The 26,327-nt window shown below is 41.2% G+C and overlaps 1 protein-coding gene across 19 annotated transcripts in view; it reads left to right on the forward strand.

The window, feature by feature from the left end:
* The first annotated feature begins 382 nt into the window (after nucleotides 1-382).
* The window catches only part of EXOC7 (exocyst complex component 7), a 32,020-nt gene continuing 6,075 nt past the window's right edge, over nucleotides 383-26,327 (forward strand). Inside the window, exons 1-18 of one of the 19 annotated variants that reach the window (XM_083429878.1) lie at nucleotides 385-618; nucleotides 1,669-1,734; nucleotides 2,087-2,271; nucleotides 3,374-3,479; nucleotides 4,162-4,384; nucleotides 5,813-5,953; nucleotides 6,559-6,726; nucleotides 8,080-8,091; nucleotides 13,550-13,642; nucleotides 14,333-14,401; nucleotides 16,000-16,145; nucleotides 16,235-16,387; nucleotides 17,822-17,920; nucleotides 18,400-18,462; nucleotides 19,248-19,314; nucleotides 22,071-22,109; nucleotides 24,583-24,648; nucleotides 25,483-25,600. In XM_083429878.1, coding sequence (XP_083286004.1) covers nucleotides 559-618; nucleotides 1,669-1,734; nucleotides 2,087-2,271; nucleotides 3,374-3,479; nucleotides 4,162-4,384; nucleotides 5,813-5,953; nucleotides 6,559-6,726; nucleotides 8,080-8,091; nucleotides 13,550-13,642; nucleotides 14,333-14,401; nucleotides 16,000-16,145; nucleotides 16,235-16,387; nucleotides 17,822-17,920; nucleotides 18,400-18,462; nucleotides 19,248-19,314; nucleotides 22,071-22,109; nucleotides 24,583-24,648; nucleotides 25,483-25,600 — 1,874 coding nt within the window. In that variant the 5' untranslated portion in view covers nucleotides 385-558. Of the gene's footprint in view, nucleotides 619-1,668; nucleotides 1,735-2,086; nucleotides 2,272-3,373; nucleotides 3,480-4,161; nucleotides 4,385-5,812; nucleotides 5,954-6,558; nucleotides 6,727-8,079; nucleotides 8,092-13,549; nucleotides 13,643-14,332; nucleotides 14,402-15,999; nucleotides 16,146-16,234; nucleotides 16,388-17,821; nucleotides 17,921-18,399; nucleotides 18,463-19,247; nucleotides 19,315-22,070; nucleotides 22,110-24,582; nucleotides 24,649-25,482; nucleotides 25,601-26,327 lie in introns of all 19 variants that reach the window. The other 18 variants (XM_083429879.1, XM_083429889.1, XM_083429890.1 and 15 more) reach the window with 18 other exon arrangements.

Raw genomic sequence — 26,327 nt, forward strand, 5'->3', positions numbered from 1 at the left:
GATGCACCTGTCAAGATGCTCCAGTTAAGGATATTCTTAACTTAATGCAATCGGTTGAATAATTAAACGAATATGACCAGGTGACTAATCCAAGCTTGCTTTTCTCTATGGCGTGAAGGGACTTAGGTACAACTAGCTCCACCTGTTTGGACCCCGAACAGATTGCCACTGACTGTCGTCTTGGGGCAGCATTAGCTGCCTCTCTTAACATGGAGGCGGCCTGAGAGAGTCATAGGTTCTCAGCGTTCCAACCCTAGCCCCCTTCCGCGCGCGCGCGCTTGCGCACTACCGCACCAAGCTCTCAGAACTCCTTTAATCTCTCAAAAGTTCCGCGCGTTCCCCCCCCCCACCCGCACGCGCTCGCGGGGCGGGGCTCCGTTTGGTTCCTGTCAGGTGGCACCTTCGCCCGCCGCTCTCAAGATGGCGTCCGTCCCATGCCGGGAGAGGGCGGGGAATGAGGCGGAAGTGCAAACGGGTAGTGTTGACAGGGAGCTATAGCTATTGAAGCGGCCTTTGCCTGCGGAGTTGCTGAGGAGGGAGAAGCGCCTTGGTGTCAGGATGATTCCGACGGAGGAGGCGTCCGCCCGGAGGAGGGAAATAGAAGAGAAGCTGAAGCAGGTGGGCGGCACCTCGCTGTGCATCCCCCCCAACACCGTCCTCTCAGCCTTGCCCTCGTTGGGCTGAGGTGTCGGGCCTTGCTCTGCCCCCCCCCCCGTTTAAAGTCTCCCCCCTCCAGCCTTCGGTTCCCCCTGCGTGGTTCACTGCCTCCCTCAGAGACCACAGGCCCAAACCCCTGCCCTTAACCTGGGACTCAGTTCCACTGAGCTCAGGGAGGCTTCCTTCCAAGTAAATACAGGACTGGGTTGTGAGTGATTGCCTAAAACCAAGTGGGGGGTAGGGAGGTGGGAGGGAAAGCCCACTACATGGTAAGATTGCCACTTGTTTACTGTACTTCCCCTGTAAACTGCCTGTGTGACACCCTGAAATACAACTATTTTCTTGGTTCTCTAAATGAAGGGAAAATCTTCCCCTGTTAATTGTTTTCTGTGCTTAGCGGCACAAATAAGCCTGGCTGTTTTGTTTCTTTGTGTCCTTTACACGTTGTCCCAATAACTGGGTGGCTTCCAATAAAATAAAATAAAAGTCAAGACAGAATCGCAACACTAAGGAACTGATGCAGCACAAAACCAGAAGAAAACGAGTGCAACCGAGTTTGCAGCAGCACCAAATTATTGCAGACATTTAAAGTCCAAGAATACTACAAAGATGTAAAAATCAGTAAGCAGTATTAAGGCTAAGAAGGTTGACAAGCCAACGTTTTTGTGTTGCACGAACGTGCTCCAAAATGTTTAGAGGTAGTCCCAAGATCCAGGAGTACAGCCTTCCCCAGCACCCTCGACAAGAGAGTGTTTCTCTAAAGCTCTGTGGGCGTTTAGTTCAGAGAGCGCTGTGCCAAATTGGAAATACTTTAAAATATCATGAAAAGGTATATTGGTTAAAGCTGCTTTTTAAAATTTTGTTTAAATTCATACCCTAATCTTGAAAAAATTACATTAAAACATAAAAGCAACACCCTGTTACCATTTTTCAAGTCTGCTAAGCATCTAGAAAAGTAGTTCAAGAGCCAGAGTAATTGGTTGTGTCTTTCCTCCTCTCTTGCAACGACAGGAAGAAGAAACATTATCTTTCATTAGAGATAGTTTAGAAAAAAGTGACCAGCTCACAAAAAACATGGTAAGTTTGCATAACATGCATTTTATTTTAAAGTGGAGCATAAATATATTATAGGGCAATCCTATGTGTGTATGTACTGGGAAGTAAGTCCTACTGAATTCAATGGATCTTATTCCCGAGTAAATGTGCCTTACATTGCAGTTCTAATACATGTTAACTGAGAAATAAGCTGCATTGAGTTAAATGGAAATTAACTCCCAGATAACCGTGCATAAGATTGCAGTGTAAATCTCAGTTTATGTTGTGTTTCACTTGATGGAACTGCAAACTAAAATACAGCAATGCAGGTGGTTATTGTTGAAGGAAATGGACCCCACTGTGTACATGAAATATCTCTGGTTTTGTTTTTTAGGTTTCCATTCTCTCATCTTTTGAAAGCCGTCTGATGAAGCTGGAGAATTCAATAATCCCTGTACATAAGCAGACTGAGAATCTTCAGCGCCTGCAGGAGAACGTTGAGAAGACATTGTTCTGTTTGGATCACGTTATAAGTTATTACCATGTAGCAAAAGACACAGAGAAAATTATAAGGGAAGGGTGAGTTGAGTTTCAGGACCCTCAATATCTTTGTGAGGTCTGTTCTTTTTTTCAGTGTCAGTCTCTTCACCTGTCTTTTACCACCTTGAATAATCTAATTAATTTTAAGAATGGTGGTTGAATTACAGAAGGTAACTGGAGATAGGCATTTTAAGTTATAAGAAACATGGGATCCCCTTTTATTAGGAAAATAAACCTGACAGTGGTTATGAGCAGGCTTTCCCCAGTTGTCCCATTGGTTTTAGAATAATATCTCTGAGGAGGTACATCAGAGCACACCCCTTTCAGGTTTCAGGCGATGAAAATTCAAGGCACAACTGTTAAATATCACCTTTCTGGTCCAATATAAATTGTGATCATTTTTAAAGCACTCTGCTGTTTTATGCATGCATTTATTATTGTAGATTTCATCACAGAAACATAGAGTTGGAAGGGACCCTAAGGGGCATCTAGCCCAAACACTTGCATTGCAGGAATCTCAGCTAAAGCATCCGTGGCAGATAGCCATCCAACTTCTGCTTAAAAACCTCCAGTGAGGGAGAGTCTACCACCTTCCAAGGGTGTCCGTTCCACTGTAGAGCATTAAACATCAGATGAATTGTTTTATATTATTTCGTGTTGGTTTAAAGCACATAGAGCAGAGCATAAAGAGGGCTAAAATATATAAATAAGGTCATTTTGTTGGAGCATAGTGAAGTGACAGCCTGGTTTTTCCCCCATTGAGGACTTCAGATAAAGGCAGTTATTTACCCTTTGCCTAAAAATATCCCTACCACTTGTCTAGGCCAGTGTCTCAAAGAAAACTGTTCTACGGAAGCTGGTGACCTGGCACCTAATGACAAATCATAGGTCAAAAGGTTGTTCATTTGGGCTGTAATGTATGCCAGCTATCCTTATAACTTACATACTTTGATTCCATCAGTGATGGCAGACTTTCCTGTTGGGAAGAAAAATTACAGGGTATTATTATTATTATTATTATTATTATTATTATTATTATTCTCTGGGAGAAAATGGTAAGCCAGCTTCATAGGGATTTTATGGTAAGCAGTTGCCTCTTCATGTAGCTTAGTTGTTGAACCAGATGTACTTTTAATTGCAGCCCTACAGGAAGATTGGAGGAGTATTTGGCCTGCATGGCTAAAATTCAGAAGGCTGTGGAGTATTTCCAAGACAACAATCCAGACAGCCCAGAGCTTAATAGAGTGGTATGTAAAGCAGTTGCACAAGGGACTACTGACTACAGATTCATCTCTCTTCAGAGCTCTCCTTGCTTTCTCCGTTTAGGTTTTGCTCCATTTGGAAGCAAATATCAACACATCATAATCTCTCTGAAGATAGTTATCCAGAATGACATATGAGCACACCTACATTTTGTTTTTGAGCTTTTCTCAGAGAAGCAGCCTCTGCAGAAGCCCCAAACTGTCTGTGTTTAAAAAAGAAACATGCACAAAAATGTTGTGATACAGGAACTTATAAAATAGAAAATGGTGCTCACTTACATGTAGTATTTCCCTTCTCCTTTACAGAGCGACTTATGCCAAATATTAAAAATGGATTTTGAGCAGATGATTTTAAAGTGGGGGGAAATACTGTATAATACTGCTGGGAATCAGAAGTGGGGAATTCAGGCATTGTGAGAACAGGATACTGGGCTAAGATGGGCCATTGGCCTGATCCAGCAAACTTTTTTTGAAAAAGTTCTTATGCCAAATCTCTAGCTTAGGAGGTGAAAGAGCTATCTGGTAGTCCTGCAGGTGTGTCTTCTGAAAGGAAAACAGACATATTTGTATGCAAATGCACTGTGCAGAAGCCGAACAATGCTGTTTTACCACCTTAAAACCAATAGTTCTTACAGCTAATCTTTTTCATATATGTTATTCCAACCAGAAATTGTTGTTTGAGAAGGGGAAGGAGTCTCTGGAGTCTGAATTTCGTAGCCTTATGTCACGACACTCTAAACCAGTTCCACCAATCCTTATCCTGGATCTCATCACTTTGGATGATGAAATGGAATTGCAGGAAGATGTGACATTAGAACACCTCCCTGAGAGTGTTCTGCAGGACATTGTCCGTATTTCTGGTTGGCTGGTGGAGTATGGGAGGAACCAAGGTAAGTCGTGAAGTGATTAGTTGTCTTTCTTTTTCTTTCTTTCTTTTAAGCTTCAGGCAGTCAGCTAAGACCTCCTTATTTTGCTAAGCTTTCAGTGTGAGTCAAAGTTTGGTCTTGCTGTTTTTATGCTGAATTAATTTTCTTCTCTTCTTGAGTTTATTATATGAAATTGATCTGAATAGTTTGGACAGCCTTACTGCATTTCGTGCATTTTAAGACATCAGTAGTGGTTGAGGTTACATTCTTCTATAATATTTGAATTAGTTGTTGTCACCTCATTTATGATACATGAACATATTCTGATATTTGTTTCCCCAACTGATCCTGTTAGAGTTGCATATTCCATGCAACTCCCAGGAATCTGTGGGGGAAACCATGACTGTCAAAGTGGTATAAATGTTCTTCAAATGTATGGTGTGGTTTGTTTGAGCCCCAGTTCAGGCATAATGCAAAGCCCAAGGATCATGGCTCCTGCTCATGAGCGAAGTGGAAGTAAACCATGAACCTTGGCTTACCAGGACATGCAAATCAATACCACTGTGTGGCACAAATCTTCAAAGCCCTTATTTTAAAGTGACTAAATTTGCATGTATTATAAAACTTGTCAACCTAATACTAAGATCAATTATGGCTTATGCAGCAAAGGTGCATTTTTTAGAAACCCAGTTTGTGTGTAGTAGGCAAAGATGCACAGCTGGACGCCCCTCCCTGGGTCTCATCTGTTGTTTTTCATCTGTAGTTATAATTCTACAGTGTACACTTGTTCACTGAGCCTGGAATAGGCTCATTGGTTTTTTTTCCCACTTCACTAGTCCGCAACCTTCAAAATCCCCTGGGTGTCTGTTTTTTGTCTGCCTTCTGAACAGAGGATGGTTATTTTTGTGGTGATATTGCCAGTAGATGAAAATGAAAAATGAAAACATACCCTCTGCCCTGCAAAAAACTCCAGGTGGAACATTTTGTGTGCCAGCTTTGTAAAACAATGCTAAACATTAAAAAGTGTTTTGGAGTTCATCATGCTTCATCTATTCTACACAGTCTTGTTGTAATCCTTATAATGACCCTGTTTGATATATTCTTCTTATTATTATTATTAACATTAACATTAATATCATTATATTGAGAATGAAAGAATGAGAAAGGGTAATAGTCTATTGCCTACACAAATTCAGAAAGGTCAGTTTACTTCTAAGGTGTTCCTGCTTCTATAAAAATTAACTGTCAGCTACTACAGTATTCTGAAATCCCCACTGTGAAACTTTAATTGCTCTTTGTGATTATTACAGTAATGTATTATTATAGTACTATGCGTATAGTATGTATACTCTGACTATTTGTTACTAGAACCCTAATCTATGAAGCTCTCTTGTAGTCTGAACTAAGCCCTGTGGGCATCAGTTGTATGACATGGTTTTTCTTGTGGTGCAGGATTTAGCTGGCTGTGTGAGGAGGAGCATCTGTCTGCAGGAGCCCAGAGAGGAAGCCTAAAGAGGGAGCACAGAACGGGGTCTTACACCAGCATAGCCTCTAGGGAGAGCACTGTAGGGCGAGAATTAGAACACAACCGTAGTAAGTGTAGGAAGCTTAGATTTAGAAAGCATCTGGGAGTGATGTAGAATACAAAACTACTTTCATGTGCACTGAAAAGAATGCTATAGCTTTTTTACAAAGTAACTAGTAGAAGTGGTCCAATTTTACTATAGTAGTAATATGTTGTTTTTTAACATATTAGTGTTAAAATATTTCTATCAACAACTAATGCAATTTTCAAACACGTTTGCTTTGTTTTTCTTTTTCAGCAGGATTTTTTTTATAAACTTAGTATCTACTGGCTAAACCTCACATTCATAAGAATAAACCTTAAGATGCACCAGACATGCATTTTGATGTACTGATGAGGTTTCTTTTAAAATCAAGTTTATTTCAATTAATACAAAATAAGCAAGTTTTATCTGAACACGGAATATAAAATTTATAATTCAAATTTATGGATTATATTGTTTGAAGATTGGCGTTCGTTTTTCCATTAAGCAAGAAATGCTGTCAAATTTTAAACGAAATTATTGTTTGATTCTCTCCCATCACGATAGCTTTGATAATATCAAATGTGGTTTGGGACAAAAAAACTAACTGCTGATGTACACTACTTTAAGTGCATGTATATTTCTTCCTAGACTTCATGAATGTTTACTATCAGATCCGTTCCAGCCAGTTGGATCGTTCTATCAAAGGACTGAAGGAGCATTTCCGGAAAAATAGTTCTTCCTCGGGGGTCCCATATTCCCCTGCCATTCAGAACAAGAGGAAGGACACGCCAACTAAAAAGCCCATCAAAAGACCAGGTTAGTCCAAAGTGTTACATGCCAGTTCCTTGGATTTGTTCTGGAAGCTCCAGGCTTAATAGTCTTGCTTTTTAATCAGTCTGTTCATCTGATGGAGTTCTCTTTGTCTTGTGATGTTTGTTTTTCATTGGGTATTTTCTAGATGTTTTCATTTTGGTTGGATGCCTACATAAATTTCCAGGTTGCTGTGAAGAGCCCCTTAAATAAAAGCTGCATTGTGTTCTTTTCTTTCTTTTTTTAATGAAATGGTTATAAGGAAAGTGATGTATGGAGGACCCAACATTCCCCGGGCCACTTCCAAGACTTTGAGATGCCCATCATATTTCACTGGCCCCAGTAGACATGCTTGCAGATGCAGCAAGCATTTTAACACACTCTATGAATCTAGACGGAAGATCTGTGAATCTAGACAGAAGATTTTTGTACTGTGTTCCTTGAACCATCAGTCTCAGCAAGAGTGCCTAGGTCTCATTGGGGGCAGATGGGCTCTGCTGTTGTCATTAGTATGAAAAAGCTAGAGTCTGTTATAATTCCTCCATTGTCACAGGCTGTGCTAGCTGAAGAAAATTGCTTTTTTGCCAAATATTCATGCGCATATTTCTCAAGTGTAGATGCTAGAGTGATTTCCTTCATGGAACTCCTCACTGCCCACTGTTGGTGATGTGGAGCCTCAGTAAAATTGCAAAATAAAAATCCCTTTGCTGAACTTTCACCCACAGCAAGTACTGTTGGAGCAAAGGGCTTAATTTTAAGGGTTCCTTGATTATTGCAGTTGCTGTAAGTATTTACAATATTCTCACACCAAGAGTTATTTTAAATCTCCTGAGTGCTGGCTCTTTGTTAAGATTTTCTTGCTATTTGACTGTTCTAGGCTGTTGGTCTTTACATCATGGGCATAGCCAAGGTGGGGTGGCAAGGCGGGCATCTGTCCGCCTAGATCAAATAAAACAATAGAAATACTTAATTAACTGACCAGTCACATTGGTTCTGCCCCCCCACAAAGTCCTGCCCCCCTAACAAAAATCCTGACTACGCCCATGTTTTACATACAAGTGTAGAGTGTTGCTGTTTTATTGATTAAAAATGATAACTATCTGAAAGAGAAAACAATGTTTAAGGAGGTAGGTATTTTATACCAGCTTCATCTTCTGTTTATCCAGATCAGTTCAAAGCATTGCGTAGTGTGTCTGGGGAGAAAGATAATAATTTTACTGGATGAAACAAAGAACTATATATGTTCTCCCAATCTATAGAAATGGTCAGTCAGAGATTGAGTTATGAGGCATTACAATAGCATGTTATAATTGTTCTATGTCTTTGTTTTTGTTTTTATAATCCTTATGTGAATGACAGTCCTCATCCCAGGTAAAGTGTGTGTTCTGTGTGTCTCTTCTGCAGCTTGACAGACCTTAACTAAACATCTATGTGCTAAGATGCCATTGCAGACCTATTACTAGTGCTAGCAAAGTCTGTGCTTGGGTTTTTTCAAGGGGATATTTGCCTATGGAGGGGCATAGTTACAATGCCCTGGAGTTCTTCCTGAAAGCTGACTGTGCTAAGAGAGAAGCTGAGGAGGTTTGGGGTCAGATTTTTAAATTAAAGCCAGGTCCACTGTCCATGTGTACATATACATTGACATATACATATCAGACATTTTACCTCTCAGTAAGATGTAAGCAAATGTTAATTTACTGAGTGCAAGATATCACTTTCTACCAATGATGTTTTTGTTTTCCCAACCCTGAGACTAAAACTGCTGTTTTGTCTGAGACATACCACTTTATCTGGCATGTAAGGCAGTAGATGCAGTGAAGTCATCCTTGTCTGACTGCCTCTGATATTTCCAAACCAGTGGATTGGTACAGTTGTGTGAAGTGTAGGAACAATTCAGTGGACCACACGAGACTAATTAACATCCTTAAATAATTTTGTCATGTGTGCTAACCATTTGCCTACAGCACCTATAATGCCAAACTAAATGAAACACGTATTTCTGACATGCTGGATGTGCTCAGTCTGCTAGCTTTCTCAGTTGGTGATCAACTAGAAACCTGGAAAATGATCAATCCAAACTAACAGTGTGTGTTTGAAACAGACCTGCAGAGAAGCAAATCTTAAAACATAATGACAGATAATTGTGCTATATAATTATTTGGCAGATACTGAATCACTCAGTTTTATTTCCCAAAACTATTCAGCTTTCAAGGGCAGCTCTTCACGTGACATTCTAATGTCTCTGTCAAAATTGTCGCTCTTGGTTTCTTTTGTCGGAATGTAATCATCCCTTATTTTGTCTCTTATCTGTCTTGAATGATGGGCAAAGAAGCAACTGTTCCATTTTCTGTGCTGCTGCTTGAAAAAATCATGTTCACTCCACCACCCCCAGCCAATGTTTAGCTTCTAGTTAGTGTTCCATGGCTCTAATGGAAGGGTATCTCTGCACTACATGCCTATTTTAATCCCATACATTGAATGAGTTAAAACCTTGCCCCTCCCTCCTGAAAAAAGAGAAAAGTCTCATGGAGCAGGTATCATGAGTTGGGAGAATATGTGCTACGAAAGTGTTATATTCATGGATGTAAATGGTAGAGCCCCATGAAAGTGTAACTGAACTTGAGGAGAGCTTGTCTTCTCAATATATGGATGTCAACCCTTTTATGCTGTTGCTCCCCCCCACCCGCCCCAATATCTCTACATCATTCCAGACAAAATCTTACAGTATTCAAGGATAGTTTTTAATGCAAAGAAATTACAAGGTGGCATGCTCAGTGATTCCTTGGGACTTCTTAAATGGATCACTAATTTATTGACTTAGGAGAGATGCTTTAGACACATTTTTGCTTCATAATAGGAACAAAGCTGATAGTATGGTCCTAAGCAAAGTGGGGGGCGGGTTTCTGCTGTGGAATGACTTTTAATAAAAGTCTTTGAAGCCATTGCACTAACAGAATTATTTATGTTGAAAATATGTCTCTTCATGGGGAAAGGACCTAAAGTTCCCTCACCACTAGGCTACAAGTAAGCTAGATGTTTCCAAGTCCATCCTCTTGTTAGTGGATCCTCACCACCCCACCATACAAGAACCACTGGGTTAATGACTTCCAGAATGCTTGCAAGGAGATAATGTTTTCAGGACAGCTGTGTAAGCTTAGAAGTAACAGCCTGTTTCTCCTCTCTCTGCTTGATCACTGCCTCTACCTTGAATGTGATGCCTTCATTAGTAACCGCCATGCTGTCCCACTTGGTTCAAAAGTGCCTAATCGGGAGAAATAAACCTAGAACAAAAGCAGTTGGTTTCCAAGAGAATCCATCAAGGCCTAATTAGGATGCTAAGTACTCTGTTCTTCAGTAGCACTGATTTAATACCCAGAAGCACTTGGTGTGTCTGGAGGTAAATATGGCTAATTGTTCTTATGCAAATCAGAGGAAGACAGTGAACCAAGGTCCCTTATCTGTAGAGAGTATGGAAGACTTAACTTTGTAGTTTTGCATAGGGAATAGCTCATACTGATGCTTGCTGAATACATAGTAGCTAGAGTCATATTTACACTCCCAGCAAAAATAAGAGTGCTAATTTCAATTATGCACCAGCTCTTCAGAGCCTAGTGATGCTTTGCATAATCAGTGGTAAGGCTCAAAAATGTAGCATGGGTAACTTAATTCTAGGAAATCAGGAAGCATGGGTCAATTGCACAGTTCAAAAAGCTTAAGAATGGCTTCATACTTTTGCAGGGAAAAGGGGTTTTTTAAGTTTGTTCAATATTTATTAAATTTACACCCCACTTTTCCTCCCACAGGAGCCCCAGGTGGCCTGTGCCTCATTTAGCAATACTTGCTGACTGCTAGCATTGCTTTCAGACACAAGGCATGTAAAAATTAGGCATGTGCACTCCCATTTATGATCTTGTACTGCTCCACTTTAATAATACAGAATTTGAGCAAAATTTAAAATTTGCTGTTCTTTGCAAGCACTTGGAAGATAACTTGATCTGGCTTTCTTAATGCAATGATTGGTCTCATGATTTATTGCAAAAGCATTATCTTAATTGGAACTGTCCCTTGTAAATGAAGTTCAGTGTTTACAGCATTGTTGCAAGTTTGCTAATATAGAGTGCCTGTGATGATTGCAAGCCATTTGTGGTTTTCTAAAATGTTTTAAAATATACTCTATAGGTTTAGTCAATAAACCTCAGCGCAGATTCTGCAGTATTAATGTCCTTGCTGTTTTAAATATCTGGCAGGTGGAGAACAGCTTACTGTACCTTCTGCCCTGCTGTCGTTATCCTACCATATGATGGCATTTGATAAATAATGCAACTATAATATTGTCACAGTGACAACTTTTGAGGAGAGATTTCTGCTGCCTTAGTTCTTTCCCTGAATACAATTCCACACATTCAAAGCTAAACTTGCCTTCTTTGATGTATACTGCACTTGTATGCCCACAAAGTTTTAGGCAAATTGTTAAGTCACATATTCTCTTGTTTCAGAAAAGTGCATTCCATTGATACAAGGTGTGCTTAGCACAAATAGAAACGTAAAGGCTCGCAGCAGTGGCAAGGGTACTTCTTTCACCATTATTTCGTTACAGCACATAAAGTGCAATTGTATCATGATATCTGCTCTAAGTGGGGTACACAGTATTTGCAGTATTTTTAATCAGCAATAGGGCATATAATATTGCATCTCCATGAGATTATGGGTGCTGGGGTTGGCTTGTTTGTGTGTGCATTGTAATCAAAAGTGAAAGGAATTCTCAGTAATGTATTACATAGTTTGTCCATTTTTACCATCATTGGAAAGGTTATAAAGCACTTTATACCTTTCCAGATTTGTTTCTTCTGCGTCTGTGTCTAGAGTGTTGTTTGTCTGATGTCAAAAGCATTGCTGCACTCTGGGTGCATATGTACCAGGGAGGGCGAGGGTTATGCCTATGTGCGCTCTTGATTCTGTTGGTATGTTTTGTTGCATGTTCACTAATACATTCTCATGTAAAACTGAGGTTTGTTTGTGGACTGACATTTTAACGCTTTCTCTTGTGCTTTTTTCAGTGTTTCTTAGTTGCAGCATCCTGCTTCAGCTACAGTTTAATGCTTTCTTTGTTTTTTTTGTTTTACAAAAACGTTCAATTTTTTGTGATGTATTTCATTTGCATTTATTCAGAAGTAGAGTCCTAGGGGCTGGGGAGGGGCACAGCTTGACTTTTTGTCCTTTCATTTTGCAGCTAGGCAAGGGGGCTGGAGCAGATCTGAGCTGTGCTTTTAGCTTCTGCCTTCTATTTTCTACAGCTCTCATGGATGCTTACCCTGTTCTGTAAAGACTTAGCTTTCTCTTTACTTTACCTTTTTTGTCTGTCCGTGGTGAGAATGCTCAGAATAACACACAGTCCGTAACTACTTTTGTGGCCAGCTGTTCCTGCGCACAAGGCCGTGGGTATGCCTTATGTGGCCATTGGGGGCAGGCATTCCCTGTGGAATGTGGTACCTGCTGTGAAGCCTTGGGGCGCTTGGCTGCCATTTGTGACTTACATTTGTGCTGCTTCTGCTAGACTGGTAGGGGATTGGGAAAGAATTTCCAGGATTCAGTATATGGTGGTCTCTAGCACAGAGTCATGTGCCTCTCTGTGCATCTCCCTACCAATTATCCTCAATGTTCTTCCCTCATTTCATAATAGCAGAAAAATATCCAAAATATTCTGCTCCCACATGCAGTATTGGAAACTGTGTGAATTGATTTGGTTTGACTTCAGACATTAAGTGCAATGTGGTTGATGCAAACAAAAAACAAAACAGAAAACAAAACAAAACCGCAATATTTTTGTGTGGCATGGTCTTTCTTGTTTGTAAATGGTAGCCTTGTGGGAAAATGGCAGACCATGCTTGTGCTCACAGACCTCATGGGAGGTGCTCTAACCTGATGCAATCCAACTGATGCAAGCAGTTGCTGCTTACATTATTATTATTAAATAATATTTAATAGCAGCAGCAATCCGTTATTAGTTTTAAAATTCTTAATGTCCTGTTTCTCAAGATTCATAGTAGCTGACAAGGTAATAAAAACAATAAAGCCATCACAAAAAATTAATAAAAACAAAACAGAAAGGATAAAACAATTAAAGCAAAAGAAGTCATCCAAGACTACGAATTAACAGAAGCAACAGAAAATGAGGATTAACCTTCAACAGAGCAACAGAGTTCTCAGCTTTCCCACAAAAGCTTCCCTGAAAAGCCACATATAGATGGGATGGTGATTTAAAATTAAAGAAGGGACAAGGCTATCTTCCACAGTTTAGGCCCTGACCCTTGTATACACCTGCTTAACCTTAGCTGGTTGGGAAACTCAAGCAGGACCTCTGACTATGAGAGTGCACAGGGCTCTGTGTGGAACTCACACTGCAAAGAAATGGTCCTCCTCTTGTGGTGCTCATGCAGCATCTGTAATAAGTGAAGCCATTTAGGGCTTTATCCACTAGTACTAGCACCTTGAATTGGGTCTGGTGGCACATGGTCCCATCAGGCTGCCCAACTTGCCAAGCTAGCAGCTGCATTCTTCACTAACTGCAGCTTCTGGACCATTTTCAAGGCAAGCGCCACATAGAGTTCTTCAGTCTCCCTAAGGGGATTGGTGGCAGTATTAAAGGGCACATAACTGGGCATTCCTTAGTCTTTGTATGTGTATATGCAGAGCATTCTCACTGTTGGCCAGCACTGCCATGCTAGGTTTGGTTGGCAAGGCACTGGTGGAGGGTTGCTTTGTGTTTTGTTTCTCTCTCATTCATTTCCAAGGTCTCTTTGTCTCTCCTCTCTTGTGGCTCTGGTGACAGGCACGATCCGTAAGGCTCAGAATCTTCTGAAACAGTATTCTCAGCAATGTCTAGATGGGAAAAAGGGGGCCTCTAACCTCATTCCTATGGAAGGTAATCGCTTCTCTCACTTTTCACTCTTGAAGGGGGGCGTCTAACTTGGGTATTGGCCTTTCTTCCGCCTTCAAGGCTTCTGTTAGTCTTTAGCCCCACTGCCCTATACATTGAGGTTGCTCAATAAATATCCTGGCTTCTTTGGGACACAAAAAATGCACAAAGAGCAAAGAGACCAATACAAAAAGATAGGGCAGCAGGTAACTCTTTGCAATGCTCTAAAGAGTTGCAGGCCACATAAATTTAGAGAGGTCCAATCTGTGATGCAGTTTGACTGGCTAACAGAAGTTCTGTTGTAGCTTGGTGTGACCTTTTCTCTCCATGATCTATCCTTGTTCACTTCATCTGGAAGGGTAGCAGCCCTTTCAACCTTGATCAAATTGGAATCGTTAATTCAAAGTACAATGCCTTGCTGTCTCTAAATGAATTTTAGGGACTACATTTAGAAACAAAGGCAGAATAACGGTGGCGCTTGCTTTTAACTATGAACCATGTATTATGCCATACATATTCTTGATCATGTTTGAAACTGCTACTACTGCTATGGTATTGGAAAAGGGGGTCGTAGACCAGGTTGCCAGGAAAACACTTGTAAATGTCTGAGACAAGCAAATAAAACCTGAAGAGACAAGCACTGTGATGGCCTGGATAAACCACTCCTTCTGTTAATGCCCGCTGACATCTCGCTAGGTCATGAGCATGATTTACGAGTTAAACACCTTTCCGACACCCTGAGTGACAAGCATGGGCCAGCTGCTGGTAAGTACCATATTAAAACTTAAGCTGGCTAATTTAATACTTTTATTTTTAGTGTTTCTTGAGGTATTCTCTTAGGACAGTTCCAGGTGAATTTCCTCTCCCACCCCAAATCGGAGTATCTGACTTTTTCAAGCCGCACCGGATTGTGCTGATCTCTGCCAGTCTGAAAGACAACATGGGCACAAGAAGGGTTGACATGGATGGATCCGTCCAAAAGAGTGGCCGCAGCACAAAGCTCCTATACTAGCTGGGACCTCTTTCCTTTAGCACTCTTCTCCACAACCCCCGCATACAGTTTAATCTTATAGTTCTAAGCCACTCATATGAGAGATGACTGTCTGGGCTGTTCTTTCCCATTTATTCAAGATTTCAGTTCAGTAGAACTCGTCCCTGGTATTTTTATGCATAATTATCTCTGCTGTGCAAGTTCTCCAAACATCCATCTTCAACTGAATGGTGGGTGGGTGGGTGTATCTCCTCAGTGGACATAAAACTGAGCAGATTATATGATGTCACAGTGCCAGTAGCAAGATATAAGAAGAAATGGAATAAAATAACATCGTCTTGGCTAATGTCTTCAAAACCCCTATTTTAATAGTATTTGCGAGCATTTCTTTTTAAACCTGAGTTGCAACTTTCCTCAGAATTGTAGAATACCTTCACATGCTCTGGTGATAGGTGTGTATAATGGCAAAATAGATGTGTCAGCTTCTCCCCACATCATAGCAGACATCATGGCACAAGGGTGTTGTAATATATTGGATACCTGTTCCATTATTCAAGACAGAAGAATTGGCTTCTGGGGGTAGATCTTGTAGAAATACTGGGGGAAAGAAGCCAATAGGAAAAGCCAGTAGCATCATGGGGAGAGGCACTGTTCCAAGAAGAGAGACGTGGAACATGTTCCTGGCCCGCCGAGGGCCTTATTCTGCTATTTTTGGCATCAATAACTTATTGACATTATTTATTCATTTAAAAGCATTTTTGTCTCACTCTCAGCTGAAAGACAGATTATTCTAGCATCTTGGAGGTATACTGATGTCTTGTGGCATTAGGGTTTTTTAAAGGCATTACCCTAGTTTTATCAGCTAAAGTATTTTTTTTTTTATGTTCCTGTACTTTGTTGGGCATAAATGTTTTAGAAATGGAATGTGCTACTAAATCAAGGCAAGGCAAGCCCTTCCTTTTGTATTAATGATGCTGTTGCAAATAGGATAGATCCTTTGTAGGATGGAATTCTTTAGGAGAAATTCTGTTTCACAAAGGCACATGTCAATCAACACTAGAGACTGTTGTACAAATTTAAGGTGCTTTTAAGGTGTGGGTGAATGTGTTGAATCATTCACATTTGGGCTCCCCTTAAATGCTTGCGCTTAGCTGCTTAAAACATTGTATCCTGTCAAGAAGAACATGAAATATTCACCTCCCACTCCTAGATGCACCCTGTGGGCTGGCATGTAACAAAATTTGGGTTATTTGTATAGTTTGAAGTCAGTGGTGCTAGACACAAACTGCTCCACTACAAATGAAAATATATGCTAATATTATCAGGTTGCCACAGGAAACTGACATCTTCTACGCTTGTGCAATCCCTACAGGGAGAGATGACATGTTGGACATGGAGATTGATGCTTACATCCACTGTGTTAGCGCCTTCATCAAACTGGCCCAAAGCGAGTATCAGCTACTGACAGAAATCATCCCAGAACACCATCAGAAGAAGACATTTGACTCCCTCATCCAGGTCTCCTTGAAACTTAACATGGTTCCTTCCTTTCGCTCTTGTGGAAAAAGCCCTTTTCTCTAATTCACCCAGGATTTGTTTTGCTGTAGGAGTCTTTAGACAACCTGATGATAGAGGGGGACAACATTGTCTCTGCAGCCCGAAAGGCCATCATACGTCATGATTACTCAGCTGTGCTGACTATCTTCCCCATCCTAAGGCACTTGAAGCAGACGAAGCCAGAATTTGATCAAGTTTTGCAGGTAACTGCCTATCAGTAAAACTCACTACAGTATTGCAAAGCAAGGTCATGTACAATCGGGATGCAGGATCCAGTTGTTCATAGCAGGATCAGGACTCCAGACAGGATTTTGTAACAGTTGAGAACTGGTAGGGTGAAGGCCAATTCACAACACAGATGTCTCTTCTCCTTTGGGAATTGCACTAGCTGCCTGTATGCAGCCCAGAACCCAAATATGTAAAGATACATAGAATCATAGAGTTGGAAGAGACCACAAGGGCCGTCGAGTCCAACCCCCTGCCAAGCAGGAAACATCATCAGAGCACTCCTGACATATGGTTGTCAAGCCTCTGCTTAAAGACCTCCAAAGAAGGAGACTCCACCACACTCCTTGGCAGCAAATTCCACTGTCGGACAGCTCTTACTGTCAGGAAGTTCTTCCTAATGTTTAGGTGGAATCTTCTTTCTTGTAGTTTGGATCCATTGCTCCGTGTCCGCTTCTCTGGAGCAGCAGAAAACAACCTTTCTCCCTCCTCTATGTGACATCCTTTTATATATTTGAACATGGCTATCATATCACATCTCCCAATTTATGGTAGCCCATGCTGTGTGATCAGAGGGAAGAGGCCCTGCTTGAAGTTCCACCAATGAATGAGGTACATTCAGTAACGGCACAAAACAGGGCCCTATCTGCTGTAGCTCCTCCTGACTGTGAAACTCAACTGTCCCCCTCATTGGTGACGTTCTGATGCCAGCTTAAGGAGTTTTATTCATTCATGCATTTGAGAGATAGTCAGAAGTGTGGGCCACATAGACAGACTTTTGTGGAGTTAATTAGGTTTTCTGCTGCATGTATTGCTTTTAACAATGCTTTTAGAAATTTCATTGTATTTTACATGTTTTATGGGAATGTGTGTTGTAAACCCTTCTGGGGTCTGGCTAGATGAAGAATGGTTATAAATAAAAATAATAAGATTTCTAGAAACCAAGTGAAAGAGAAGTAGCTGGGACTGAAGCACAAATGTCCATTTCAGACTAGCAGGCTTGTTCCCTCTTTCAAGAGCCGGAAGAGCCATAACTCTGCAGCAGAGCATCTCCTTTGCAGGTTCAATCCCTAGCCTCTCCAGGTATGGTAGGGAAAGACTCCTGCCTGAAACCCTGGAGAGCGGATGCCAATCAGTGCAAACTATCCTGAACTAGATTGGCCAACAGTCTGACTTGGTAGAAGGCAGATTCCTATGTTCCGATGAATGCATACAAGGCCTGGCAGTGTGTTCCGCAGGGAAGCTTGAGTTTTACCTGCTGCTAACAAAGCTTGTGATTGTTTTCTTAGCACCAGCAAAATTGTGAGTGATACACTCTGTGTTCAGTAGATGATAGTAGCTGCCACACACACACACACACACACACACACACACACTTGGAATTGTCTCATGTGCTGTGCTGGATATTTCAGGGCACTGCAGCCAGCACTAAGAACAAACTGCCCAGCCTCATAACCTCAATGGAAACCACAGGAGCCAAGGCTCTGGAAGATTTCGCAGACAACATCAAGGTAATGGCTGCCTTTCTGCTGTTTATCTATTTAGTAATCCACAGTAGTGCAGGAGATCCATGCAAATATTCCATTAATTATGTTTAGGTGTACTGTAAAATCTTGGAAGTTATAATGGGAGGAGAGGGGGGAAAGCGACTTCCCTTCCTGGAATTTAAAATGTGCATTTATAACTAACTTGATTTTGATGTAGTCTCTTTAACAGGCAGCATTGACAATCAAATGAGGGGAGTCCACATAAAGTTTTGTAAATGTTCACAGATCTTTTAGCAGAGAGAGGGAGAGAGAAGTGGAATCTATTTTTGTCCACGCATCTTTTTTACAGTGACCAGTAGATGGTGCCCTTGACCCGTAGGGCTGTAGAAGTAGTTAGGTGGTTCAGGAAATATAACTGCATAATAACAAGAATGGGGTAGTTCTATGGAGTGCACATTTTTATCCATCTTATCAAATATTCTTTGGGGTTTTTTCCTCCCTAGAACAATCCAGACAAGGAGTACAACATGCCAAAAGATGGGACAGTTCATGAACTCACCAGCAATGTATGTGAAGCAATTCAGAATGTCCCTTGGTAAAACCATCTCCATGACTTCATCCTTGTTTTCTGTTTTTCTTTGTTACACAAGGGTAATATTCTTGTTGAACCAGGAGAAATGGCCTGTTTTAAACCTGGGCTTCCATAACTGACAGTGTCTGGGGTTAAAGGAAATTGATTGATATTAGGCTGAGCTCATTCGTGTGATGCCCATAGCTGCAGTGGCATCCTTCAGACCTTCCCCTGACATCTACAAAAGCTCGGAGCCCCTGCCCACTGACTCCTTTGTCATGATCTTCCTGAGATAATGTGTGCTCAAACCTTGGAGCACTTTTCAGGCACAGAAAGGGTGTGCATTACAGTCTGGCAGGCAATTTGGAGCCTCGCAATTGGGTGACCTGGTATAAATAGTAGATGCCTTACACTCTGCCCTTGCCAGCTCATCAGAGGACTTCCTTCTGCTTGCTGTGCTTCAGACTCCAGAGTCCAGCTTCAAGAATAAAATGTCCTTGAGATCTCTGGGCTGGCTGATGCATCCCAGTGTCAGCCACAACTCTCACCTATTACCAGCAGGTCTCATCTTCAAGCAATGACCTCCCTCTCCCTTTGCTTGCAACCTCCATGATCTTTGAAATTAATTACCATAGATTATGCATTCTTCCAGGATAATTATAGGTATAATTATAGATAATTATAGTTTTCATAAGAATGCCCTCCTGTTTCTTTTTCTTCACAAAGTGGAGAATAACAAATTGATTTTTTTAAAAAAATACATATTCCTTCTTTTTACAGGCCATTCTCTTCCTGCAGCAGTTGCTGGATTTTCAGGAAACTGCAGGTGCCATGCTAGCATCCCAAGGTACTCACACACAGCTCCCTGGATACAAGAAACAACTTCCTTGCACTAATAAAGTCATTTCCTTTGCTTGCCTTGCAGTAAAACCTCCTTAACAAGGGTACAGTTTATGCCTCACCTCATCGCCCGTCTAGCTTTATCTGGCACAGCAAAAAAACAAAAACAACCCTCAGCCATCTAAGAAGTTATAAGAGATTCTAAGAGAGATGCCTCTGGTTTTTCACATTAGTTTGTTAGTCTGCTGCTAGTTCTATAATCCTTGAAGAGTGAATTTTGAGATAGCCTTTCATCTCCTAAGATAGGTAGCTTTCAGTGAGAATCATGTTAGAATATTGTTATCGCCACATGAACAAGTTGTTAACTGGTTTTGTGGCTAAGTCATAATACAGTAATATGGAATAATCATATGTTTCTGGGTCAGTTTCTGTTGGTGGAAGACAGTGTAAACTTTTGAAATTCAGAGAGTTGTTGCTTTTGGCAGAATTAGAAGCTAAGACCCTGGTTTTTAATATGTGTACTTAAGATGTTACATCTGAAACCCAGGGTATATAAAACTGTAGTTGACAATAATTTAGCAAGATATGTTTTTGCCTCAGCATTATGCAATGTTTATGTTGCTAGGTATATATAGGTTATGCAGTGGTGTATCACTATAAGCCAATTAAATATCTTCTATGGTTGTTTTTGTTTGAAAAAGAGGTGAGGCCATTTTAAAGATTATAACGTTTAAAGGGGACACCAGTTTGTCCATTGAAGTCCGTGCTAAGGAGGTTTAACTAAGCAAACTGCACCTTGCATGTGCTGTCCATCATCTGTCCTTTAACAGGTGCCTGTATAATACTCAAAACAGGATCCATTTCTGTGGCTGACTCACCAAAATCCCTTCCGCGTGCTCCTTTGCCCGCTTAAATTGGTAATGGGCAAAGACAGTTGTGGAGCCAACTCTTTCATGGGCCAAAGGAGTGGCAATTTATTACCAATAGAGATAGCTGCAATTACTTTTTGTGTCTTTTGATCAGGAAAACATAACAGTGACTGAGATTATAGCAGCTGCCCAAGCAGTAAACAGCTTTGGACATGTAAAGGGGTTTTTTAAAGTCCTAATGGTTAGCAGAATGTGTCTCTGCTAACCTGGCCTATTATGAGGTTTGGGGCTTAATTGCAAGATTTCTTTTGCAGGGTCTGATTGCTTATATTGTCATTGATGTAAAGCAAAATGTAGTAGATAAAGAGCTGGGGATTTTGTTGCTAATTTGAGACCCAGTCAAAGGCTAACCTTGACTGCACAAATCTATGTAAAAGAGCCACAGTGACCTTCATTTTTCAAGGAAGTTTAAAAGTTTCATGAGTGGGTGCCTGTGATCTCAAGTAGTTGCCTCTTTGGGCCAGGTGCCACCTCTTCAGGATTCAGAATGCATATTTATCTTGTGTTTTGAGTCTAGTCAGGTAAGGGAAAAGGGCAGATAAATGATTTGCAGGAAAACCATTATGCACACACCCCCAGCAAAAAAAAAAAACACCCTTATGGATCTAATTACAGTTATTCAGCTTCTCTCATCAAAGAAAAGGAGTTAGGGAACAAGAGTTGTACTATAATGGCAGGTTCAGGCATAATTATAAACAGTGGCTTATTATTACTTGCATGAGCCTTTGGTTCATGCACTTACGGCTTTCCTCCTCTGGCGCAGTCACAACTAGAAGACTGGGAGCTTTCTGTGCCAATTTCAATTAATCACAGTCTAGTATTGTATTCAAACCCTAAGCTGTAGATTATCTTAACAATGGTTAGTTAAAACAAACCAGCTTCATAAATTATGATCTGAAGTTGGCTTGTTTCAGCTAATCAGAGTTAAAGCTAATCACTGTTTGTCTGCAATTAGTTTGAAATGGAAGCAAACTTCTAAACTCTTCTTCCTAGCTATGCCAGGCATGAGGAGGAGCACACAACCCAGAGGCTTGCTGCAGCTCATTCCTGTAACGATAAGACACGCTTTTTTATTGCACCCAAATAAGATGATAAGATAACAACCCCTTCCCCAAATGATTAGCATTTTTTCCCACAGACGTGAGTGCAATTTTCAATTAACCTTTTATTAGTATGCAGGTTGTGACATTCTTCACCTGTAAAGACATGTAGTGAATCTAGGTTGCAAGCCTATGCGTGCTTGTTTGAGAGCAAGCCCTTCTGAAACAGTGAGACTGAAATTAGACCAGGGAGATGTAGGTTCAAATCCCCGCTGAGCCATGAAGCACGCTAGATAACCTTGGAATTGTGTAGGGAAAGGAAGCAGAAGCCACTATCTGTGCCCACTAAATCCCAACAGAGGCCTTCCTTCCTTTCTTTTTGAGTCCACAGCTGCTGTTGACACATTACTGTGATTGCAGTTTTTGAAAAATCTATGCCCACCAAGGCTGGAAACCCCTGTTTTCAATGGAAGCTGAGATTTTTTGGGAAGTCAGAAGCCCTTCGGCATGATGCGCTGAATATAAGCAGCCTTGGCTATAAGTGGTCTCCTTAGAAGGAATGGCATATAAGCTGCCTACTAGAAACAGAAGTTTCCTCGGTTTCCTGTCACATCCATGCTCTAAAAAGGAGTGGCTCCTGCCTGCTGAACCCATGTAATGCTCTGTGTTGGTATCTTCTGCTTGGTTCTTGAAAGTATGGTTGTCTCTAACGTGTCTTTTTGCACTTTGCATTTCTTCCTTTCTCTTTTTTTCTTCCTATCCTTTTTATCTCTACTCTGCCTTAAATTTTATAGTTCTTGGGGACACATACAATATTCCTTTAGATCCCAGAGGTAAGCAGCAGGTGGTACTTGTACTACCCACATGCATACATAATACTACCTCCCTTTTTTGCGCCTGGTTACATATTTCTGCTTGTCTTTAATTGTACCCGATAAAAAACATGTCTTGTTTCATTTATCAGAAAATGTCAGAATGCAGAGGTGGTTCTCCACCCCACCCCCAAAAAGCTTATAACTTGTATGTGGATGCAGCAGCTCATTTTCAAGGAGGCTCAATGTCTGTAAAGCGGTAAATAGCTCTCTGTGGTTCTTGATGGTGGTAACAGACCACTCGCTTTTGATCTAAGGCGTGTGTCTATAACTCTAATAGGCAAGCTATGAAAACACACATACACACTGATGCCCCAACAGCTAGTGGGGATGCGGGTGGTGTTGTGGTCTAAACCATTGAGCCTCTTGGGCTTGCCAATCGGGAGGTTGGCAGTTCAAATTCCTGCGATGGAGTAAGCTGCTGTTGCTCTGTCCCAGCTCCTGTCAACCTAGCAGTTCGAAAGCATGCCAGTGCAAGTAGATAAATAGGTACCACTGTGGCAGGAAGGTAAAAAAAATTCTGTGCGCTCTGGCTTATGTCACGGTGTTCTGTTGTGCCAGAAGCGGTTTAGTCGTGCTGGCCACATGACCCGAAAAGCTGTCTGTGGACAAACACTGTCTCCCTCAGCCTGAAAGCGAGATGAGCACTGCAACCCCATAGTTGCCTTTGACTAGACTTAACCATCCAGGGGTCCTTTACCTTTACCTTTTTCCTGCCCCAACAGCTGTTTTTTCTTTAAGACAATCAACTTCAGGAGACTGGGATTTGAAGCTGGAAAGCCCATTTTACTCCAAACTGAATGACACCCCCCTATTGTTTTGCTTCTCATTATGTACCTTCCCTTGCAAGCACACAGCTGCGACAACATGAGATGGGAAAAGGGAGCACAGCTAGGCACGGGAAAGTAGCAATGGGAGAATGGTGACCGGGGAAAGGGTTAATTACCCTTCCTGTATTTCTCTCTTCAACAACCTCCTTCAAGCTATTTTTGAACTCGCAATTAAGACTTTGTTATATATATTTGCATACAACACACAGGCTCAGTTTCCACATAGCAGGAACCCAAATCATGGCTTAGTGTGGACATGCAGCCTCCCAGAGAGGAGAGGAGGTTGTAGCCTCTGCATTCCTCTCCTGGTCCTGCTGCTGCCATACTTTCTGGGGGAATCAACATGAAGTGATGGTAAAATCCAGGCATGCTCAAGGTAAGCCTCTTGGAGGAAAGGTGCCTGTTTCCCTCCCCCAGGAGCAGGTAACACACAGTGTACCTGCCCTCGTGCAACAATAAGCAAACAGGGCCTGTGAAGGGGCACTTCACCTGTTGCCAACTTCTCCCTTGAGAAGTAGCAGCATAAGATGTTAGGCAATATCACGTGAGCCACTTCAGCTGGAAGAGCATGTTCTGCATAGAATGAGCCCTTGGAGGCCACATCACTAGCACCTGCCTATAAGCCAGACTTGCACGAGAGCAGTGAAACAGGCTCAGCCCTAGACCCACCATTGGCAAAACTCTTGTCCCCTTCTTCTGTTGGCCTTGTAACATCACCAATAAGTCATATGTGCTTTCGTTATCAATTGGCTCTGCCAGTATGAAAAGTTCACATACACTTCAAATAAAGTTGAGCCAGCTGACAGCTTCTCATCAAACTTAACACAGTTTCAGAAACAAGTACAGCACTGCTTAAAAGTAAGTTGGTCATATTCACAACAATCCCACAGAATATACACTGCTAAGGTTCCAATGAAAATCATGTTTGCGTTCATACAAGCAAAACCTTTTGATAACCTGCCTTGTTTATATAACAGAAAGCTTGGCTATTTCCTTCTAACCTATAAAGTGTCACCCAAATCTTGCTGAAGTCAAACAATTGCTTGCATTAATATGAAATGTTAGCACACTTTTTGTGGTTTACCAAAACAATGTTTTGTTTTTATCCTAAAGAGAATATCTGAGACAAACAGATTTTCGGGGGGTGGGGGTGGGAATGTTTATAACCAGTATCTTTTCTCTGTAACGGCATTCACTATATCTGAACTTAATAAGATTATGGTAAAGTAATTCATAAGGTAGTATAAGCCTAAGGTGACAAAGGTTCGGACTGAATGTAGCTCTATTCTCCATTGCATAAAATGAGCAGGGGTAAATTTAGACCAGCCTTCCCAGCCTTGTGCCCTGCAGATGTTTTGGACTAGCATCCCCAGTCAGCATGGCTAGGGGTTTTGGGATTTGTAGTCCAAAACCATCTGGAGGGTACTAGGTTAGAGTGAGACTGATCAGGTCTAGAGTTGAAGCAAAGCTGCTGTGTCCATCTCATAGTACACCCAAGATTAAAGTTTTAGCTGAACTTAGAGAAGTAAAACGTTGCTTGAGTAGGAGACAAAGTTGCCATATAAAGAAATATAATAATTGATTTAATGCTTGCTGCCTTTCAGAGACCAGCTCTTCAGCCAGTAGCTACAGTTCTGAATTCAGTAGACGGCTGCTCAGCACCTACATCTGTAAGTAACTCCTCACCACTTTGCTACCTTCTTCCTTCTCACAGCCTCCAAACTATGGCTATGATTGGCCCATTTGAATTTAAAACGTGGTGCTGAGTCCTGGCAATCCCTACATTCAGCTGAGACTGATGCCAACCAGTTGTGCAGGAAGGATTCACACCCCCCCCCCTTTACCTGCAGCCATGATGGGCTGCAATTGCTGCTCCTGCCAAAACAGTAAGCAGTCTATGAAATGTAGATTAGTTCCCTGTTTCAAGGAAAATGAAATATAAAAGATGGCATTTTAAAAATGTGTGGTGTTTTTTGTTAATTAAGGCTGCATTCAAACTGTTGCACCTTTCTGTAGATATCTTACAGGTTTATGTAGGTTCCAGTATATGTCGTTGGTGTATTAAGAGTGCACCTTTATAACACATTGCAAAGCAAGTGGGTACATTGTGATAAATAGCAAGGGCACTGCTGCAATCTTACACAACTAATATGATTTAAAAACAAACAAATCTTGGATTTTTTTCCATAAGAAAAATGATGAGAATGATGGCAGTGGATAGTTCAGAATAATAAACATCCTATAAACTGTGTGCAAATTTTGTATATATATATATATTTTAAAAAGGATTAGGATGACTGCTAAACATATACTTCATCTGCAAGTGGCCCCAGTGTTGGTTATCTCACGCTGGATGCTAGGATCTTCAAAGAAGCATCTTCACTGAGACTTTGTGTTATATAGATTGGTTAGAATTTAGCCAGCCAGCTAAGTGGCATAGGTAATCTACTTAAGATCTTTACAGTGGTCTTCTTGTCTCCTACTCATGCATCCTTTCTGTTAAGGCAAAGTGCTGGGCAACTTGCAACTAAACCTTCTCAGTAAATCCAAGGTTTATGAGGAATCTTTAAGTGCCATCTTCCTGCTTAACAACTACAATTACATCCTGAAGTCCCTTGAAAAGTAAGTACTTGGATATTGTTTATGTACCTGCTGGAAGACTGGAATTTCTGCCACTATAATTGAATTTGTTCTTATGAGGTTCTTTCGTTAACTCTCTGGCAGAGCACATTTTGTACTCCAGTTTTTCTGCTTCACTCATGCTTTGCTCCCCTTCAGAAAGAGCCCTTTGATGTCTGTCATTCCTACTGTAAGCAATGTCTTACACAAAGGAATGGAAAAGAAAAGCAGCCAAAAGGGCTGTGATTGCATCAGGCCCTTTTATCTTGTCAGCCGAAAGGCTCTTGTTCTGGAGAGCACTTCCCAATAAATCCAAGAAATAATTTACTGCTGGTTGCTTTGCATGATCAAGAGCAGTTACTCAGACAAATAATAATTAATGTAAGCCCTTTGCAGTTTTACATTCCTGCAGATGATCTAGTCCACTACTCAGTACTCAAGCATTTATATATCTAAATATTTCTACCTGACTATGCATACAATAATACAATTAAGTTGGTAGTTATCCAGATTATGGTGTACCAACAGGTGGCACAAAGCACACTGCCATCAGGGAGAACCATAGTATGTTTGGTCAGACAAACCCTGTTGGCACATAGAAAGTGAAGAATTCCAGTCATTATAGGGGGAAAGAGAAAATTCCAGCTGGTCTGTCCTTGTAATTATGGTGGTGAAATCTTCATAACCACTAGCCTAGCAATCAGCTTTGTCAGAATATGATAGCGGATGG

This window comes from Podarcis tiliguerta (assembly GCF_965153285.1).
Source record: "Podarcis tiliguerta genome assembly, chromosome: 2".
NCBI lineage: Eukaryota > Metazoa > Chordata > Lepidosauria > Squamata > Lacertidae > Podarcis > Podarcis tiliguerta.